The 21,449-nt window shown below is 33.1% G+C and overlaps 1 protein-coding gene across 2 annotated transcripts; it reads left to right on the top strand.

The window, feature by feature from the left end:
* The first annotated feature begins 2,577 nt into the window (after positions 1-2,577).
* LOC133185541 (uncharacterized) lies at positions 2,578-21,449 on the top strand. 2 transcript variants are annotated; one of them, XM_061320838.1, is made up of 8 exons: positions 2,578-2,996; positions 13,770-13,931; positions 14,915-15,027; positions 18,536-19,372; positions 19,600-19,732; positions 19,932-20,065; positions 20,320-20,586; positions 20,710-21,449. In XM_061320838.1, the coding sequence occupies exons 1-8, from the start codon at positions 2,605-2,607 to the stop codon at positions 21,249-21,251; spliced, it is 2,580 nt and encodes an 859-aa protein (XP_061176822.1). In that variant the 5' UTR covers positions 2,578-2,604; the 3' UTR covers positions 21,252-21,449. The 2 variants fall into 2 exon arrangements, with proteins under 2 accessions (XP_061176822.1, XP_061176823.1); XM_061320839.1 differs by lacking the exon at positions 2,578-2,996 and adding an exon at positions 9,724-9,920.

Here is a 21,449-nt window from a genome sequence, read left to right as displayed (position 1 = left end):
GTATTCTGAAGTTGATATTAAAAAGTTGCTTGAGTTTCTGACTGACAATATATCTATTTAGTTTTTGGAGATCTGCAGGTCTTCCAACAATCTCTTTGAATTTCCATGGGTACCAATTGTGCCCGTTATTAGCAGACCTATTTTTGCATTCATATGAAGCAGAATTTATTCAAAAACTTCTACACGAGAAGAAGCAAACACTAGCTGTGGCCTTCAATTCGACATTTCGATATATCATATGTCAACTAGATATATCCCAGTGAGCTTGAAATAAAAGATACCACAGAGTCTAACACATCTTTTTTATGTTTACATATTCTACTAGAAAAGACGTTAATGGTTACCTAACAACAAAGCTTTATGATAAACGTGATGACGTCAGCTTTTCAATCATCAACTTCCCTTACTTATGTAGCAATATACCCTTAATCACCTGCATATGGGGTTTATGTCTCTCAGTTGATTCGATACGCAAGAGCATGCTCTAAGTATGAATAATTTCTAAAACGAGGCAAGCTATTGACAAACAAGTTGATGAGACAAGGTTATCGTTTGAAGTCATTATTTCGCAAGTTTTATGGTCGATACAATGACCTTGTCAGTCAGACAAACTTTTATTGAGTCAAATGGTGACTGACGTTTTTTCATACTAATTGTAAGGCCATTATTTATACACTGAACTTTCTACGGATTTTTCCGCTTATTTTTCCTCGATCATGATAAGGAACACACGGCGGGTGTGACCGGTCGGCAGGGGATGCTCACTCCTCCATGGCACCTGATTCCACCTCTAAATGTTGAGGTCCGTGTTTGCTCTGCTCCAAATCTGTATCATTTCATAGGACCTCCGAGATTGAATACTGTTCGTTATCTTCATATTTCATTAGCCGATCTGTTGAACCAAAATTTTATTCCAATGAGAAAAAAATCTTGTTGGCCTTCAAATCAAAATCTAGTTTTTTCGACGACATTCTATAAATTAATAATCTATTAAAAAAATTCTACATGAGAAGAAAAAAAATTCTTGTTGGCACTCAACTCGACATTCAGATATGCATGTATATCAACGACGTTTTGTTGATTTGTTTTGATATGTCGACTCGATTTATACCAGTAAATTTAAAATAAAGGACAACAAAGATTCTGTTTTATCTGATTCATATTTGGATGTTTTACAGACTATAGACAAACGAGATGACTTCAGCTTTTCTTTCGTCAACCTTCCTTATTTATGTAGTAATATTCGCTACCACCTGTATATAGTGCTTATTTCCCCTAACTTATTCGATATTAAAGAAGATGCTCCGAGTACGATCAATTTTTAAACCAAGGCAGGATACTGACAAATAAGTTGATGTTAAGGGACTTCAACGAACGTGTTTAAAAGTCAGCATTTTTTCAATTATATGGTCTATATAGTGAACTTATTAGCACATACAATCCATCATTGTCGTATTTTAATTAAAATACTAGTATTTAATACCAATTGCTAGTTCTTTCTTTCTTTATTATTTTTCACTAAATATGACTTTTGATTACTCCGTCTATTTGATCAATACATAGGGCTTACGGCGGATGTGATATGGGATGTATACTCCTCATAGGCACCTGATCCCACCTCTGAAATTTCCAGGGATCCGTGTTTATCTGCCCTGTTCACAGAAATGTATTGTTTGTAGGTTTTATGAGATCGATCACTATTCGTCATCATCACCTATCTCAAAACTCAAAGAAAGTCTTTAAAATACTAGTATAACAATAGAAGAAGTATGTATGCATATAAAATGTACACACAGAATAGAAGTTATAAATAAGTTTTGATTTTAATTATTAAAATCCTGTTCAGCTTTAAAAAGTGTGGTAATGTTTCTTTTTTATTAAATTATCAAAACATGGTTTTTTATGAGGAATATGAATAGTCAGATTGAAACCAAGAACTGTTTTAAAACAACTCCAAGCCTTTGTGGCAATTTAATATGTTGGTCATTTAGTATGATAATCTAAATTCATGCTAAAAATATAGACCGTGGCGGTTGATTATAAGTTATCATTACATTTTAATCGCTAGAAGGTCATAAAATTGAAATACATTAAGGCAATTTATGATCCTTTATTTGTCCAGTGGTCAGGTTTTAGTAATATTGTCCATGTTTTTTGAATAGCTTCATCAACTTTAATTAAGCTACCATGTCGATAAAATATTTATGAACAAATCGGCGACTTAAACACATAGTTGGATGTAAAATACAAGAATTTAATTGTCCTTGAAGATATCAGCTTTTGCGATTTTCATTACAAAACCAAAGACCTTGTTAACCTGTTTGTTGTATAGAACCCATAGCCATGTTTTGGACGATGTTACAACACAAGTTCTCAGATTTCCTGTGGCTTTTATCTCTCTAGTGGTGCAGGTCAGATGTTAATTTCACAATTAAAGGTAAGTAATAGTTTGTGATAGTAAGTTTCTTCTTTTTGACATGTGATTGATGACAGGTTTGGCCTCGTAAAGTAATAACGCTTCTTAAATTTATTCAACGTCCGGGTCTGAAAATTCACTTTTAATTAAAATTAAGGTGTTAAACGTAGTAGGTTTATGGACAGAAGATGAACGGAGGATGTTTGTTGGTTGTTTTTCTGTGCTTTTACAATGCAGAGGGGTGGATATCTGACACCAGACGGAATAACCTGGGGGTATCTACTGGAAGGGAAATTAAAGGGGGCTTAATGTCAAATTTTGAACTGAAGCTGAAGAGCACAGAAGAAATAAATGGAGGCACTGTGACTAGATTCGAAGTCAAGATCAATGACAGAGCAACAAAGAAGACGGAGGCAACAGAAGATTTCAAACTAAATTTGAAGGACGGCAAAGAGGAGAAGAAAAGACCAAAGTCCGATTTCAGATTGGATTCAAATGACAATAATGTAAAAGAGAAAGGAACAGTGGGCGATTTCAAACTAGACTTTGACGATAAAGATTATAAAAATGAAAAACAAGAGTAAGTATAAAAAGAGAATTTACTGTTACTGATAGAGACAATCTACCAAGGTTAGACATGTTACATAAAGTTAAGGATACACAGGTTACATAAAAATTAAACATTAAAACACGTGGATTGCCTCCAGGTACTAGTATTCTTGCTACTATAATGCTCATTTTTTGTAGAAACTTGCTTTATTCTTTGTTTCTTTTCTAAATTATGGGGACTCCTCACTGTCTTTTATCGCAATCAAATACTAGTACATGTGTTGTGAACAGATATGTTTCAAGAATTATTATTTGTAACGAGAACATTGACTCTTATTCCAAGTTTATATCTTTCCTATACATTGTGCTTGAGACGAAATTTCTTAATTTTAATCCTTGACAGTCAAATGTAATGATTTCGACAATTCTGGAAATATTCCATTTCAAGCCATTTTTGAAAACTTATCCCATATGTTCACCATATGTTCATTTATAAAGTAGTCACGGAATGAAATGCTACTTTGTTTTAGATGTGTGATTAATATCGTGTCTCCTATACATAGACCAAAATGCATTAATAATGAGTTTGGTTTCCTGATCATGAAGTGTAGCATTTGATTTAAGTAATAATATTACTCAACACCGGAGAACTGCCACTGAAAGGAAGTTTGAAAAACCTCATCAATCTTTTTTTGTTTAGCATTTATGAAATTTTTTTATTGATACCTGGAAGAAAAATATGACATCAGTTTCACATTTTTTGATGCTCAGAAAGGTTGAAGAGGGATATCCCTGTTCATTTCCATATGAATATTAACATGTTTAGTTTTGTTTTGTTTTTTTTTTAATTCAGGATGTAAGTGTTTAGTATAAACCTATTGTTTTAATGTCTATTATATGTATGTAATTTTGAGGAAAATTAATTGATGCACGGTATACAAAACATTTTATTGTGCTGCCCTTCTTAAATATGTTAATGTCACTTAAGCAGGTTTATGACAATCAATAGAAATCAAGATAATTTGTTTGAACAAAAACCAAAATTCTTTACAAAAATACTTTCAAAGAAATACATTTTCAAGATTGTTTTTACACAAACTTGAGATTTATATTTATACATAACTACATATTTTGTTATCTAATAACTGAAACCTTGTCTTATGTGGATATTAAGGATAACTCTCCTTGAACTTTTTATCAGTTTGTCACTATTATATGGACTTTTAAGAAGGTAAGTCTTAACTACTCCGTATATCATGAAAATGGTTTTCGTTTTAACTTGATTATAAATGATGCACAGCAAATAACAATGATTGAATTATATTGATTTATAATTTCTGCATCATAAACCTTATAAGTATATGAATTCTTATTCCTGTGTAGGTCAGATAATTGTATTGTTAGTAGTACACAATACCTATTTGATTTGTTCACATTTGACTGCGTTCACTACATGTAAAAGAATACAATACTGTTTTCAATAGATACAATAGAAACTCTGCTAATTTTTTTTTTACATTCCTATATGTTGATTTGCCATGGGTGTGTTTCCGTGTAAATATGTAAACAGTTAGAGACCCTAACAAAACGGATAATGTTTTGAAGTATATTATATAATAGGGTATTGGTATGAAAAAGACGAAGATAACGAATGGTGGTGGATCATTTAAAAAAAAAACATACAGACAATACAAATCTGTGAACAGGGCATAAAATACGGACCCGTGGCCCGGAAATCCGGAGGTGGGATCAGGTGCCTAGGAGGGGTATGCATCCTCTGTCGACCGGTCAAACCCACCGTAAGTCCAGTGCATTGGTCAGGCTTTGAAAAAAAAGTTCATCAAAGGATTAATCTTCTCGCAGCTTTCTCATCTTTAAGTGTAACTTTTCGAAAACTAGGAATTAATGATGGCACACACAAGAGTCATTACAATTTAATACTATTGGAATACAGTCAAGCTTTTATAATTTGGACGCCAATAATCCGGATATGTAACGTTCCGGACGAAATATGTGGGGAACATTTATATCTACCAATTATTTAAAGTATGCATCAGTAATCTGCCCGGGAACACAAGCATGATTCTGAATTCGAATGAATGAGGTTTGACTTTATAGTCTTATAAAATACTTTTGTAGCCATCCGTTACATACGTTAAATTTTTCATACGTTAATTTTGTTTTAAAAAGTTTAAATATTTCACAATACATTCTCAAGTTTTCATCGCTTTGTCAATTTTATTTTTTTTATTATAATGACACTAACAATTTCCGAGTTGGCCTTGCATTTTCAAATTGTGAAATCAAGTAATATTATACAAGTTAATTAATTTACATTCATCAAAAATAAAAATTCCCAATTAATGAAGGTTTAATTAAGATCGTGGTTATTTACCATGAATATTTTTTGACAGCTACAAGAAAACAGTTGATATGTAATAAGGAAACGGTCACTTGTGTACACCACTCGTCAGCTTAAGGCGGGCTGGCCTCGTACTGGAACTATTTTACGATTTTTGTACAATTTCTAATAAAGACGTGAATCGTTTTCGATCAAAGAAGGTTCTTATGAAGCGTGAATGATAAATAATGATATTGCCTCTGCTTTTTATCGTTAATGGTCGTCTGATGTTCATTAATCTTTATAAGTTTCATGTGCGTGACTATTCTAATTAAGGTTTGCGAATGGGTCTTTGGCAGAAGAATTTAAATTGATATTTATAATTTTGACTGAAATTTTTATATTTTGCCACTGAATTTACGTTTTTAAATGTTATCCGAGGACATATATCTTTAATTTTAATAAATAAAATAATAACATTAACTGCTTTGATAATTTGTCAAAAACAATTAATCATGCTGTGAATGTAGTTTAAAGAATGGTGTACATTTCTAAAACACTCTGTCAGATTTGTTATTTTCTACGATAGTTCTAGGAATGTTTTCCAAACATGATTTAGGAATATAATGTACTTACTTCCCTCTTCTTTTGTGGCATTCTTTTTTGACTTCCTTTCTGCAAAAGGTGTCAAATCTGCTATATATGGAATTAAATGCATTGGGGAACTAGTAAATAAGAACATCTAGGCATTTAACGATTTTTTTTTTTTTTTTTTTTTTTGGCTAAAAATAGCATTGGATTTCGTATTGACAAAAAGAATCCATTTTAGGGGAAATGATAACGTTGCTTTTGATTTTTAAACATTTTTAACAAGGTTGATGCATACATATAATTGCAAGATTGTTTCTTTCACACATTTTGAAATACGTACATAGCCTTTCTGGAATATGATTGAAACATTCAATACCACTTAGTCAGATTTTGTTTTGCTGTAAATTAACATCATTGAAATGTTTCATACTTTTATGTAGTTATTAATTAACAATTTTATTCGTTAATAGGTCAATCATTTCCGTACATGTAAGTCAATGCATTGCAATGAAATGTAAATATCCGTAATGATGCTTAAAACTCCAATTAATTATCAAGAAATTAAGAGCAGAGCAAGCATGGTTCCCTGAAAAAAAAAAATCAAAGGTGGGATTAGGTGCCGTGGAGGAGTAAAAAAAAAACCCTGTCAACCGTTAACACCCGTCGTAAGCTGTCAAGATCGGGTAAACGGGAAATTTCGAATGCAATTCAGTATGAAAATAAAGACCTAACAATTTGTATGAAAGACGTCAGTCAACATTCTCCCTAACGACAGATTATATTTGAAAACAAGGTAATTAATTTGCGATGGTTGAGATCGTTGATAACATTGTATCATCAACTTATTGGCATGCTCGTGGCGTGCCTCGATTTAGAAATTGTTCGTGCGAAGGACAGACTTTGAAGTATTAAATCAACTGAATGACATACATCAGGTGATAATGTCATAAATACATAAAGAAGGAAAGTTGATGATAAAATAGTCAGCACGTTTAGTTCTTAGTTTGCCATCAATGTCTTTCTCTAGTAAAACATTCAAACTTGAAAAAGAAGTTTCAGATTCTATGTTTTCTTTTATTTAATATTCATTAGGGTATATCGAATCAATGTATGATGGAAAATTGGTAATTGATAAAACTTCTTCTAAATGTGGAATTGAAGTCCACAGCAAGAGACTTTTCTTTTCATGTTTAAGATTTTGAATAAATTCTGCTTCATAAGAATATAAAAGTCTTCTAGTAAAAGGGTACAATTATTACCAATAGGTATTACGACAGATTGTTTGAAGACCTGGTCTCCAAAGACTGTTAAATATTGTCTAAGAGGAACTCCATCATCTTTTTAATACAACCTCAGATTTATTGTATGTACAATCAAAATGGTTGTAACAAACTAAGTGTGTGTATGACCAATGACAAGATATGACAATTTGTGGAATTCATTTTTCTTGAAGCTGTTTTGTATGATTTCAAAACGTCTGGTCTTTAATATATCTTGGGGATGGTTTTTAGTGTTGAAAATCATAGTTTTGACCATTAATTTTAGCAAAATTTTGTGAATTAAGATTTTCTAAGTATTTTGAAATTTGCAAATAAAGCAAAATTTGAGTTGGAAGCGGAATAGAATACAAACGTTCAAGTTCTCTACTTAAAAAATTGAAGTGTGCATACATATGGAACGCCATAGCTGTCTTAAGGTATGGTACATCAAATTATATGGTGAGTTCCATACAACATCTAAAAGGATCGTATAAGAAACGTTTAAATATTGTATTAATTAACGACAAAATTTAATATTTTGACGACATGTTGTACGAAAACGACCAAGTAGTATTTATTTTTGACAATATATTAAAGTTTTTTTCACTGATGCATTATTTCGACTCAATGATATACAGTTTAGATCAAATGAATTATAGGTTCACATCCTATATTAGCATGTTTACTTCGTATTGTATCAAATCTATTCAATGATAAGGCGATTTGACATTGTCAAATAATTCGGTCACAATATGCAATTTGAAGCATCTGAATTATTTTATATTCGACGCGATAATTTAATATTTTGATCACATCTTATGTGAAAACGTCTAAACGTTATATGTAAGCATTTAAGTAATTTTTTATTTTTGACAGTATATATACATGTAGTAGAATTTTCACTCTGTTATATTGGATCGACTCAATGATGTACATTTTAGACATAATGGTGCAAAAATCAACCATTTATAGTAAATATTGTATCCTTAAGTATCCTTGGCGTTCCATATATACAGTTTTTGATAACATACTAACTTGTTTGATTCAACTTTTTTGGAAAAAAGTTTGTCTTCCATGGCACTGTAAAGTGCTAATCGAATCATAAAATGCATAATATAGACTGGGTTTTGTTATAGGGCAAAAATTTACACTGTACACATTTAAAAAAAATTATATATGAGTTGTTTGTACCTACTAAATATTTCATAATTCATTCTTTTAAAACATTTTGGACTGCATGGCTTTGTATCATACTACTTTTTAAGGAATACCGGTATTAGTTGTATTACCTGGAGATTGATTGCCAATTAGTCACTTAGAAAGTCGTTTATTCAAATCCATCGTCAGATCATAGCCATGATCCGAAACTTGTGTAAAGACATGCCATCTCTAGGCATGTTTTCAACATTTAAAAAAAAATAAATAAGAATCAATGTTGCGTGGCATGATACAATGGTTAACGTTCCCTTAAACTTTTTACATAAAATCAGCTTCAGCGTGTCTTACACATTAACACATCTGAAAGAAAGAGAGAGAGAAAGAGAGATTGCATGACGGAAGTGAAGAATGAAATAATATCAATATAAATTACTTTAAAACCTTACTTATATATAAAATTACATCCGTGTTTGTTCGTTTGTTTGTTTAACATCTGTGATTGAAGAATGATCACAAGATATTTTATGTTTCTACAAAAAATTCTTATTTTTATAACTTTTTTCTTTATTCAGCAGTAAGTAGTGTTAATTAAGCTCTTTATATTTGTGGTAAATTGTATCATGTCATACTGTCAGAACTGACATTCTTGAAAATACTCAATGTCATTGATGACGTCCTCATAGCGTTTGGAACGTATGTCTTGGACTATATTTTCTACGGGAAATATTTCTTACATCGATCCCTAATTGCCTATCATAGATCTGCGAAAGTTATTGTTGTTCAGTAAAGCATAGACGTACTCGTTATGCTCAGGTTGATATTCGGGCTTTTTTTTATATAATTAAACATGTATCACTTATGATAATTTGCTGTTGAATTGATTAGACTCAAGGTGAATGACGTTGTCAATCCTGGAATTTTATTTGAAGTCATCAACATTCGATAACAAAATTTAGTTTGAAAAGTATGGAAATAAGTATTCAATAATAAATTAAAATGACAGCACTATTCAAAAATAGAAGGAATGAAATACCAGTATTTGATACTAAAATAAAAACCGAATTAATACTGATTTGTTTGACTGGTCATTGAGTTAGGTTTTACAAAAACGTATCTTAGGGCATAAACTCTGCCCTCTTTATGGTAAGAAAGTAGTATATTTGACTGATAATGAAATAGTTATTAATAACATATTACATGCATGTTATCAATAGCAATGTCCACTCGTACAAAAATAAACGTATAAAACTTCCATGTCGGAAACAATTCCACTTTGACGTAACCACTTTGCATGCCATGCACGTGCATACTGAAGTTTTTCTATCTTACACTTTTCCCCTTGCCCTTTTCTTTTTGACAACGCACTGTTTTGGCTTGTCTTTGTTTGATGAATGTTTGCCATCAACCATTGCCCACGGCGCTTTAGGTAGAACTTACTTATCATATTCGGAGTGATCGCTGTGAAGAGAAGAGAACTTCATATTTAAGGAATATACATAGCTCATGGGACGTTGAAGATGGAGTTAGCACGGGCTGTTATGTCTGTCCAAGTTCTAATTTTCTTTGGAATTTTAGTTTTGGATTCTTCTGCTCATCAAGGCCATATGTAAGTTGGGAACTTTTGAATTTTGAAGATTAAAATAAATTATTTCATTTCAAAAATAGACATTTAATCACGTGTGTTCGTGTGCTTTGCGCAGATGTCCTTAGACTATTGTTTTCCTCTTGAATTATAACTATCAAAATTAAAGTACCGTTGTAAAATGTGCTGATAAATGTATTCTTAAATTATATACTACTTATAAAGAGTTATCCATTTTTTAATTTATTATAAACCTTGATTATTCGGGCGTGGTATTTTATGTTAATACAGTTTTGAAATCATGTTTTGGTTCACCGATAAGTGCATTTTTAAATGAAATTGACATACATTTACTAATATCGGTTATTTTTCATGATTTCCTTCTAAATCATTCATTTATCACCTATGAATGCTGAATACATTCATTAAATCATTTTAGATTTATAGTTAGAAGCCAGATACGAAAATTGAATGTGCTTTATTCTGAAATTCAAGCTTGAAATCATTCATCATGAAGCAATTACTATCATCTATATTACTTTTCGTGCTGATTGACTAATTAGTCCTTTACCTTTAGGAAAGGATGTAAACAAAAGTTCATGTTTGTGTCATATATTGATCTATCGACATGCTGTAGTTTTATTATTTTGTTGAAGTAGTACAAGGTGGTGTGTTGAGTGCCTTACATTTTGTGTTATTTATGATTTCGGAAACACTTTGAAATGTTCACGCTACGATCATAATATGTAAACAATAAAAACATCAATAATATTGACTTGTGTTTACACGCTGGTACAAATGGCTTTGGGGTTAGGGGAAGCTTGCTTCAGGGATATGATAAAGAAGGTCAAAGTCTTTGTCTATTTTCTAAATGTTTTCTGAAAAGTTGTAATTTTACTACTTCTGCATATTCATTTTGCGTTCAAGTTTTCTTTCTATTATAACTATTTGTTTCTATTATATATTTCAGTGTCTCTCAATAACTGGTGAAAATCATTTAAAGATTTAAGTTAAAAAAAAACAACATTTTCTTATGTTCATGTTTGCTGTTAATACAAGACCGAATACATTGTGTTAGTGAACTTGTTTGTACTAAAACAACTGTTAACGAGGGCCTTACATTTAACATGTAAGCACGCTGTTAACGATCTGTAAGACCTTACAAAACATGCTGTGTTGTTAGAGTCATGTTCTTTGCCAGGGGGGCTCTTTGCTGTGGCCATCAATGTAATGCATATAGTGCTCAACAATAAACTTTTCTCTTCAAATATAACAACACACACTCTTAGTGCAAATCTTATGTACATATAATGTTCATTTATAACCCTATTACAGCGATGGCAAAGTAAGATGTCAAATGTCCACTGATGTGCCCACCCTCGCAATGGTTCCATACAGCATGTCTGCGGCTATAATGAACTTTGCATGATTGTCAATAAAAAAACTGGAGTGTATGTCCATAATATGAAAAATATAGCTTTCTAAGCACTTTTATATATTTGTGCAAACAAGACTTGACTGAAAGATATTTATTCGTGACGAAGTATATATCCTCTACAAGTCTGAATTACCATAAAACTTGTCTTACATATTAGTCTTCTGTTTATTAGATACAGTACAAATTACACGGTTATAATGATATAGATGAAGATAGCATCATAAAATTTTGAAGTTTGTTTAGAATTCTTCTGATCTACCCTTTTTGTAACAGAGAAGCTTTAAACTGCCCCAGTAACTGCTAATGCACCAATAATTACTGTAATTACTATGCAAATCAGAATTCACGGGAGCTTATAGCATTAATTTGTGTAGCAGCATTCTAACCTTTCTTTTTCAAATGAGCAGTTTCTGACAGGATGTCATATGATCAGAAGGGATTGTACTGAATGAGAATTTTGTGTAATTTTTTTGGTTTGCTGTAATATCCATTTTAATGACAATCATTTTTCTCAGAAATTCAAATGATGATCATATGAAATGAAATGATGAAAGAAGAAGATTATTTTATGTATTTACATTGTAAAAGAGATCCAGAGATTTTTTTTTCTTGATGTTATAATGAATACAATGGAAAAAAAATATTTACTCCATTGTCTTTAAATTCACGTATGATAATAAGGAAAAAGACAAAAAAAAAGTAATTAACTTTGAATCAAATTATCAGAATATTATTCAAATCGACCTGTATGAAATATGAAGGTAATGTACAGTTATCAAGCTATAAAATCAATTGGAACAAAACAAATTGAGAACACAGCACAAATTACACAGACCTGTAAAATCATTAGAGATAGGTGCCATGGAGGAGTAACATCTCCTGTCGACTGGTCACGCCCGCCGTGTGTTCCTTGTCACGATCGGGTAAATGAAAAAATCTGTAGACAATTCAGTTATAGTATGTAACAGTATTTTAACTAAAATATCATCATTATTAGAAATGTGTTAAAACAGCTTAGAACTCAAGAGATTTTATTTCAAGATTTTAAAAGATTTTAAAAGATTTCAATTTCAATGATTAAGAATGAAATAAATAATCAAAATCAAATAAAACAATATAAAAGAAAGCGGAAGAGTGTGTTTTAACATGATACGTTGACAACATTATCACTGGTGTCAACAATAAAAACAAAGTACAGCCGTTAGAATCCTTACCTTCGGGGGCCTAACACGTCTGTCTAATGAATTTCTCCGCTAGCTTTATAACTGTATTACGCTGTCTCTGTACATAAACTGTCACTTAGTAGAACAATGAGATCTTATTTAACATCAGTCTATAGTGTGTAATATGTTATTTGCTTTTCTTTTATACAAAACTAGGAAAATTTTTGAATCTTATTTTATATTTATCACATTGTTTTAGGAACAAATCCTTCATAAAAAAAACTTTATTGATTTTACAAGAATTAAGTTTTATACAATTGTATAATACATGCAAGTCTTTAGGCAATTTTTGATGAACATTGTACATGTTAGTGTATATCATTTTTTATGTTACTTTATGATGTAGTCCGATATCAACAGTACCCTCTTTTAATCTGTGGATTTATAAAAGAAAGATAACTCTTACACCGTGTTCAAATTCACGTTTTTCGTCATATTGATACTCTAGCCTTCCATTCTTCCCCTTAATTTCATTTTACCTTTCTTCTCATCAACATGGACTCATGCACAATAGTGTAAAGAGTGGCAATACATGAAACAAGTATTGTTATCATAGAATGCCAACTCTTTCATCTTTCATTTATTTTTTTTCAAACATTTTTTACATGCAGTACTAATTTAACTAAGAATATTTTGTTCATGAAGTGCATTATGAAATTTATATTTTATTTATGTGTGTTTTAAACATATTAAATTTCTCTTTTTCTAATGCATACTTAAGACCAACTTTCTCCTTCCATAAATGGTTCTCAAAAACTCAAAATGATCATAAATCACTTTAGCTGTCTGTCATTTCCCTGTGTATTCAGTTGTATGTGTAGAGGTGATATGTCATCGATCTGCCATTTGTTCGTAGAATTTATTTGATGACTACACATGTTAAACTGAACTGATCAGAATGTCGCTCAAATTGTCAAATATTTAATGGAAATATTTAAAACAGAAAGCGGGACAGATGACAGTAGGTTCCAATCTCAATAATTCTGTTGGAAGTGTTTTGTTTGCAGATTAAAAATACAGATATATGTCCTGCTTCGTCTATGACAATAGACATTAGTAGTCTATGTTCTTTCTTGTCAAGGTCTAAATATCATCGGCAGTCATTTGTGCTGTGTTGCAACAGATATTAATCTTTTTCTATTCCTTTTTGTAATGAGCTTCTTTTCTTTCACATGCTGTTTTCTTTCATTGCTCATGTGTTCTTTGTTATAGTCACCAAGCCCCCACAAACACCGCCCAGTCTGCCCCTCGGCCGGGGACAGAGGAACAGAAATGTATGGTAATCGTCAGGAGGACCTTTCTGGAGAAAGAGATGGTCATTTATCCATGCTTTCGACCCATCAGAGGAGTTACCCCTGTCTCAGCCCATCAAAGGTAAAAATAGGGCTATTATTTTCTGGGGGTAAAAAACTGGGGAAAAAATAGGTACAAGTGCATGCGGTAATTGTTATTCTCTGTTGAATGGCATCGGTAGATATATGTTTTTATCACAACTGTTTTATGCAATTATGCTGTTTACAACAAATTATGGCATTAATTGCCTCTATATGCTCGTATGGGGTCTTCATATATCATTGCAATAGCCTTGAAATGGTCTGTAAACCAATGACTAATATCTCCTAATGTCTGTAAGGGGTAAAGCTCTTCTGAAGGATTAGTCACTTTTTTCTTGGAGGTTTACCTCAGTAAGTCATTGATCTGTGACAGGTATTATCGTAGGTTATTAATACTTCCTAGAGTCACATTTCCAATTAATATCAAATCGGCTTAGATGAATATGAAGGAGATAAAATTCATGTCGTGCACAGATGTTTAGTGTATCTTTACTATTTTATCCACAAATAGAATATTTCATACTTTCCATACTTGGCAGCATATATAAGCATTTTACCTTAAAGACATTGATTTGTATATCAAAGTCTTGCAATTCTCCCTTTGACGTCTTCAAAATTTGAAGCACTGTAACATCAAGAAAAATGAAATTTAGTTCTGTGAATTATTTCAACCTTTTTTTCTAAAATTTAATATGAATGGTTCACTCATCAAATAATGTTCTTTATGTTGACACAATGTCGTTAATCAAGTTTTTATTTTTATTATTTAAGTAAAGCATTTTTCTTCATATCGATTTAAAAAAAAAAGGTTTTATCTTATAGACCCACACCTATAAACTGGTCACGTGACACATGTATACAGCACCCAATATCTTAAGGTTAAAGTGTAAGACAAAATCTTAATTACTAGGTGTTCTGCGCAGATGTTAATATATCTCATTGTGTTTGTCACATGCCAATCTCATGCATATTTTACTGTTAATGACTTAATATGTTAATTGTTGATTTATTTATATCTTACAGTTCACTAGGTATGGTATGTAGGGGCTACACCACTATTCCCAGCACCAAGTACCTCCGGATGTCCATTTGTTGTCCGGGGTGGTACTCTGACCAGCAGGGACGCTGTACAATGAGTGAGTATACATGTATATCAATTTTATCTCATGAATATTCAAAAGAACTCGAAATGAATATTCAAACTTAAGTAAAATAATTAGACTAGAATTAGATCCTTAACTATTCAATAAAATCATTATTTTTAAACACGTATTTGGTAGGCTGGATTATTTCATCTGAGTTACAATCGACTGCAATCAAACTTTCAGAAAATGGACCACGAGATACTCGGATAACGCATTCTCCTTTAACTTCAGTATGGATATCTAAGTGTACATTTTAGAGTTACCGTTTCTTGGCAATATTGTTGTGTACCCTATTGATATATACAATATTTACAGAAGCAACCAAAAAAATCTTACATTTGTTTCTTTGACAGAGACCCCGTGTTAATCTTATGCCCCAAATAAACACGCATTTTCACTAATATTATTTGAAACCATATTTGTATCTTTCTGAAATCTCCAGCAGTTGTTACATGTACTTGTTAAAAAAGGGAGGTTCTAGCTTTTATGTCAGGAAACCAATTGGCTGCATCTTCTTGCTCACACGCCTCTACTTTACCTGTAATATTACTGAAATCTACTCACTACCTTTAATATTATTGAAATCTACTCGCTATTTTAACTGTTTAATATTTCTGATATCTACTCACTACCTTTAATATTACTGAAATCTACTCACTACCTTTAATATTATTGAAATCTACTCGCTATTTTAACTGTTTAATATTTCTGATATCTACTCACTACTTGTGAGATGTTTTGCGGACAAAATGACAGAAAGAGAAACATGACCTCTTTCCTACTTATTTGGTATAATTAATAAATGGTTAAAATACTGAAAAACATAATGACACAGTTACCGTTTTAGTAATGATGAACGATGTGGTCTCCTAAAATATAAACATGTTATATCCATTCTTATTTTCTTAGTTTGGTCTAACATTCAAGTGACACGACAGTAATATATAAACGTCAGGCTATAATTATTTAACCTTTTTTAGACTTATTTTGAGATCATTTTAAGACCATTGATGAATGTAAACTTCATCTAAATTAAAATAAACATTTATTTAATCTGAAAGTTGATGTTAGACTTCATTACGTTGCTGACCAAATCCTGATGCCCTTAAGTTATTCCATCAACATTTTTGGTCGTACGAATGCAATTCATCACTAGGCATTTCCTACATTGCAACAAAAGCCTGCAATGTTTACATCCATCTATTAGCAAATATGTTTCAATATGCTTAGGGGTGAACACGAACCAAGTGAAAACGTCTTAAATATAAAAGATCCGTACTGTGCCAGAACCTTTCGTGAAAAATTTTCAGTTGACAATCCGGTTTTAAGGACATACCCAACGTACCTTACCTAATGATAATTTTTCAAGATATTCTTAATCTAAGATTTTAGTGCCATCAGATTTTCGTCGACAAAAAATCAGCTTGCATTACCAGGGGGTTTGAAAAGATATCAATTGATGAAAATTCTTGTATTGAAGAAAAATACACAAAAATTACTAAACATATATTCTAGATGTTTTGTTTATCCAAACTTGTTTTAGAAGAAGTGTACAACAGCATATATAGACATAGAAATGTAGCACACAATTCCTTTAAGTAATGGAACTCTTCAACTCCAGGGAAGAAGACAATAAAGTTCAAACTACTTTGCGTTTGTCCTTAAAGGAGAGTAATGAATAAAAAGATATAAAGATATTTCTTCCATTCAGTTGGGGGTTCACTGAAATGTGTTTATCTGATCATTTTGTATTCAGTGAAGCTTTACAAATATCCAAAACCAAAACCTGTCACATAGCAGAAGCAGTCACAATGCAATACGTAAGAAGCCATGACCACATTTGACAGGCCATTAATCTGCAGTCGCCAATTTCAAATGATCACAAGGAAAAGAAGATGTTTTGGTAAAGGTTACAAAGTGCCTTTATATTGCATGGTATTTCAAAGCATGTAACAGTTTTCTAGTTTCTTGCTGCGACTTTTTACCGCGATTTTTTTTTTGATTCAAAATAATTCTTCTTTTAGTTTTAATTTAGTAGAAATTGTTATGCTTCGTTAAACCCCCGACAACCTAATTTTTAGGGCATACATGTACTGATATCATACAATATATCCTAAAAATTAGATTGTCGGGGATTTTACAAATATTTAACGAAGGGCTCGGTGAATATTGTAGTCCCCAGGTGGCTAAATCATCGTATTGACTGACAAAAAACAGCAATAATTGTTTTATGATTATTTTGTAAATCAATGACTAAGTGATACAAACTCATTAAGCAATTCATGCCATCTTATTGTTTACATTGCTCAAGTCCCAGCCAAACATAATGAGAGAAACGGGGTTAAAACAAACATAACCAATTGTATTTATTTTGAATTTTTGTCATCTGTTTTAGGTGCCATGTAGAATAAGTAAATGTCAGACATGCAGGATCGATTTTGAAAAAAAGGGGTGGATTATAAGAAAAAAAATGAAAACAGGCCTGAAAAATTCTTTGACTATATAGCCCATTCCTCCCCCCAAAAGTGGACGATAGGGGGGTATTGGGGTCCTTAATGTGGAGGGGTCAACCAGCCTTTCAATGAAATTTACGTTCAGAAAAAAGTGTGGGGATGGGACAGGCCCCCTGCCTCCCCCCATCCTCCAACCCTCATCACCGATTCTATGTGCCTGAATGTTACATGTATTTTTCACCTGAGTGGAAGTCGGGTGCAAGTGAAATAACTTTACAGAACTATTTGTATCAATTTGGAATTTCCCGATCTATATTTTTTAGTCCAATGAAGAAAAAAATCCCTTATGTTCACCTGGAAGGTCACCTGCAGGTGAACATAGGTTGTTTTTTTTTTTTTTACATCGTTGGATATTAGCTAATCAGAGAGCTAGGAATTGTTCAATCATATAATAACTGGCTTTTTCTGTTGTCATGTGTTGTCAGTCTGGTGTAAACGTTTGTACATTTGCAACTTTTCTATAAAGATTAAGATATTCAATAATTTGGGTCTAGGGTTCAATCTTAACAGTTTATCATATACATTTATATATTGCAAATGCATTATGTCTTTGAATTTCTGCTTTATTCTAGGACACATAATTATGCCGAATAGTTTTATCTCTTCCAAAATCATGAAACTCGTGATCCCTAGAAGCAGACAATGTTAGGGGAGGAATTAAGTTAATTTCATATTAGAATATACCATTTTAAAAAGATATTTCTTTACATCTCGAAGACAGACTGTTTCCAAGATTTGACATGGCCCTCAAAGCCTCTCCTTTTTACCTAAATCAAGAACATTTGTTTATGCGATTCAGAGATTATTAAACACATTTTTTACCTAGTGCTTACGGCAAGCAATGTGGTATCGTGAAATCTTGTTAAATTCGGAGAAGATAATTCTATACCTAGCAAAATTACTTAGATGATATATGATAATACTTGCAATAGCTAATACATATACAAAATAATTTTTTTTTAACTTCTTCCGTCTCTCTTTTTCAGAAGTAGACGACAGAGGCCGAGAGTCAAAGATGCCAAGGTTGAGCGCACCTGTTAAAGAAGATAAACCAAAGAACCTTAACTCTCTACCTAAATACCCAGCATCTTACGACAACCATAGATATGGTCCAATGATGCGGACACAGCCTCCTGCAGACAGGTGGACACCAAACAATATGGCAATGCGCAGAATCCAAAGGATGATGGAGCAGAGATTAAGGTTGATTGAAATGATTGAAAGAAAGATGAAGGAACGCGAACAATCTATATCTACCGTCCCCCCAGTTCCTCAATCTCCAGTGGGAAAACTTTTCCCTACCGTAAGAAAATTTATAACAGTGAGCAAGTCTTTCATCCCTGCCCGAAAAGGTATGTCTCCATCCCAACAGACCAAGATATCACAAGTACCCATCCGACAACAGACTGCCCAACAGGTACCCAGAATTCCAAAGCCACAACAACAAAAACCACAACTCATTATCTCACAGAAAAAGACCTTTGTACAGGTTCCACGACAGTCAACCCCACAATTCTCCCCTGTCAGACAGTCCACACGTGTCCATCTCAACATGCCCAACCCTTTCCCACAAATCCCTCAACGTCCACCAATGGAACAGCGACAAATGCCTCAAATTCCTCGCGCACCAGATCGACGCTTCCAGATGATGCCAGGAAATGTTCCAATGAACAGACACATGTCGCAACATCACTCACAATTTCCACGGATCCCACCCCATCCCATGTCTCAGCTTCTCCAGCGTATGGGTCAAGACAGGGTGTTCCTCCCAAGGGTTCCAGTGCAGATGCCACCAGTTCAGGTACAACCAGGACCCAACATTGGTAAGTACTAGTATTTAAAAAAAAAACACACACTTGCATTGTAATTCCTACCAAAGTCTTCATTCGAAGTTATTTTTGAAGTTAGCAATATCATTCTTTTTTTCTTCTAAATTGTTTAAAGATTCTTGCTTATATTCCATCTGTAAGTTATTCATAATTTTTTTCAATCACATTTTTCATTTCACACAGTGTTTATGTAAAACACCCACTGTCTCTCTTTCCTATAGGTTTTCCCGCACCTCCTCCCTGTTTCGCTGCCTACCTTGACGTTGTTCAATCTTGTTTCAAGGAGTCGGGTGTTGAAATGCCTCCAGATCATGGCATTCTTAATGGAGACTATAACTACAGGGGCGTCTGTCAGTAAGTACATGTGCTCTCAGCAAACACCTGCTCAACAAAGTCCGTAAATTTAAATGGTCAACGCTATTTAGCTCACTTAATATTGACAAAGGGCCCGATATACCGATCGAAATACTAAAAACTCTCAACTACGATCATACTAGACTGAGAAAATATAGGTTTTAAATGTTTAAACTTTTAACTCGTTCTTGTTTTCAAGGGAGAAGATTGCTATTGCTGATTGTATAAAACGTTCTGTTCACCCATGTTCCACCCTCCAGGAACACATGTTAATCCGAACCACAATGGTCAACACACTCTCTGAAATTGACAGGATCTGTCGTATCGACAATAGTAGGTTTTACATATTCATTCTAAAAAGGAACAGACATCAAAGAAACAGTTTTTCTAAGATATAGAATTTGAAATTAATATTTTTCTTAGAGATGGAATTTGAAATTAATATATGAAGATGCAGTTAGAATATTTAATTTCATTGTGGTAGTCTTTAAATTCGACTTGAGGAAACGGAATACAGAATGTGAAATTTTAGGTATATTTGCGTTCAATCTGAGCTTTTAATTACATGTTTACGTTTGTATCTGTAGTTAGAGGTATTGAGCACCGTATGACAGCTGGAGACGATATCACTCCACCACCGACACAGCTTCCACAGGACAACATACATATGCACGGTGACGTAGTCCACAGTCATCCACATGATCATCCACACGATCATTCACACGATCATCCACATGATCACGAACACCTTCCATTGGACACTCCACTGGACACCCCACTCCAAGAGAACACAGTTCAGGTGGAACCAGCCACAGAACCCTCAACAGACGGAATCCAATTCCTTGGACCTTCAGGTCAGTTAAAGAAAAGCTCATTGCTACAGAGATAGCTTTGGTCTAACAAATCTTGCAGATGGTTCATCTTAAGTATGATACACTTTTGGGCACTGTAACGTTGGATGTTTCTTTTATTCTCAGATCAAATCAAGCCCGATCCTGTAATAGAAGACAAACAAGACATTGCAACTGAAATAAAGAAGGAAATCAAACCTGAGATAAAACAAGCCATCAATGAGGCGAAGAAAGACGAAAGTGTCATGGTGGAACTCACTAAGATGATCGAGAACAACGTAGATCGACATGGGCATGCTCATCCTCATATACAGCACACTCATGACGACATTACACATGAGTATTATCTTCCTATCCTTATTGGTACAGCCATCGGCGTTGCTGCCATCTTCCTTCTTCTACTGGCCATTCTCTGTGTATGTTGCCGACGAAGAATCAAGAAGAAAATTTATGTTGAAAAAGAACCCGAAAAACCAAAGTTGTTTGAGGGAATCTACACTATCGGAGTGCCTCCTCCAGTTTATGAAGTGAACGGTATTCCTCCATTGTCGTATGAAGAAGTCAGAGGGGTCAAAATTACGGGTTCACCGTCTTCTGTAAGACGTCATAATGACGCAAATGACGAGGTCGAGTACAGCTCGCGCCGTGGAGTCGTGTCAGACATTTAAGTGAAAACGAGGCTAGTAGTTATAACGAACAGTGCTATTTCTTCAACCTTCCCAAAGTTTTCGTTTTACTGATAGAGCAAGATTTCTTGTAATAATGCAATCTCGTGATAGAATCTCGTCCATTCTCGTGTGTCAAATAAGAAGTAACTTCATGTATATGCAATGTATTTGGTTGAATAAAATTCAATATTAACTTTA

Source organism: Saccostrea echinata, unplaced genomic scaffold, assembly GCF_033153115.1.
Source record: "Saccostrea echinata isolate AGI-Se365-2 ecotype Australia unplaced genomic scaffold, CSIRO_AGI_Sech_v1 ptg000012l, whole genome shotgun sequence".
Classification (NCBI taxonomy): domain Eukaryota; kingdom Metazoa; phylum Mollusca; class Bivalvia; order Ostreida; family Ostreidae; genus Saccostrea; species Saccostrea echinata.
The sequence above is the reverse complement of the archived record's forward strand: the minus strand, read 5'-3'. Positions and strand labels throughout refer to the sequence as shown.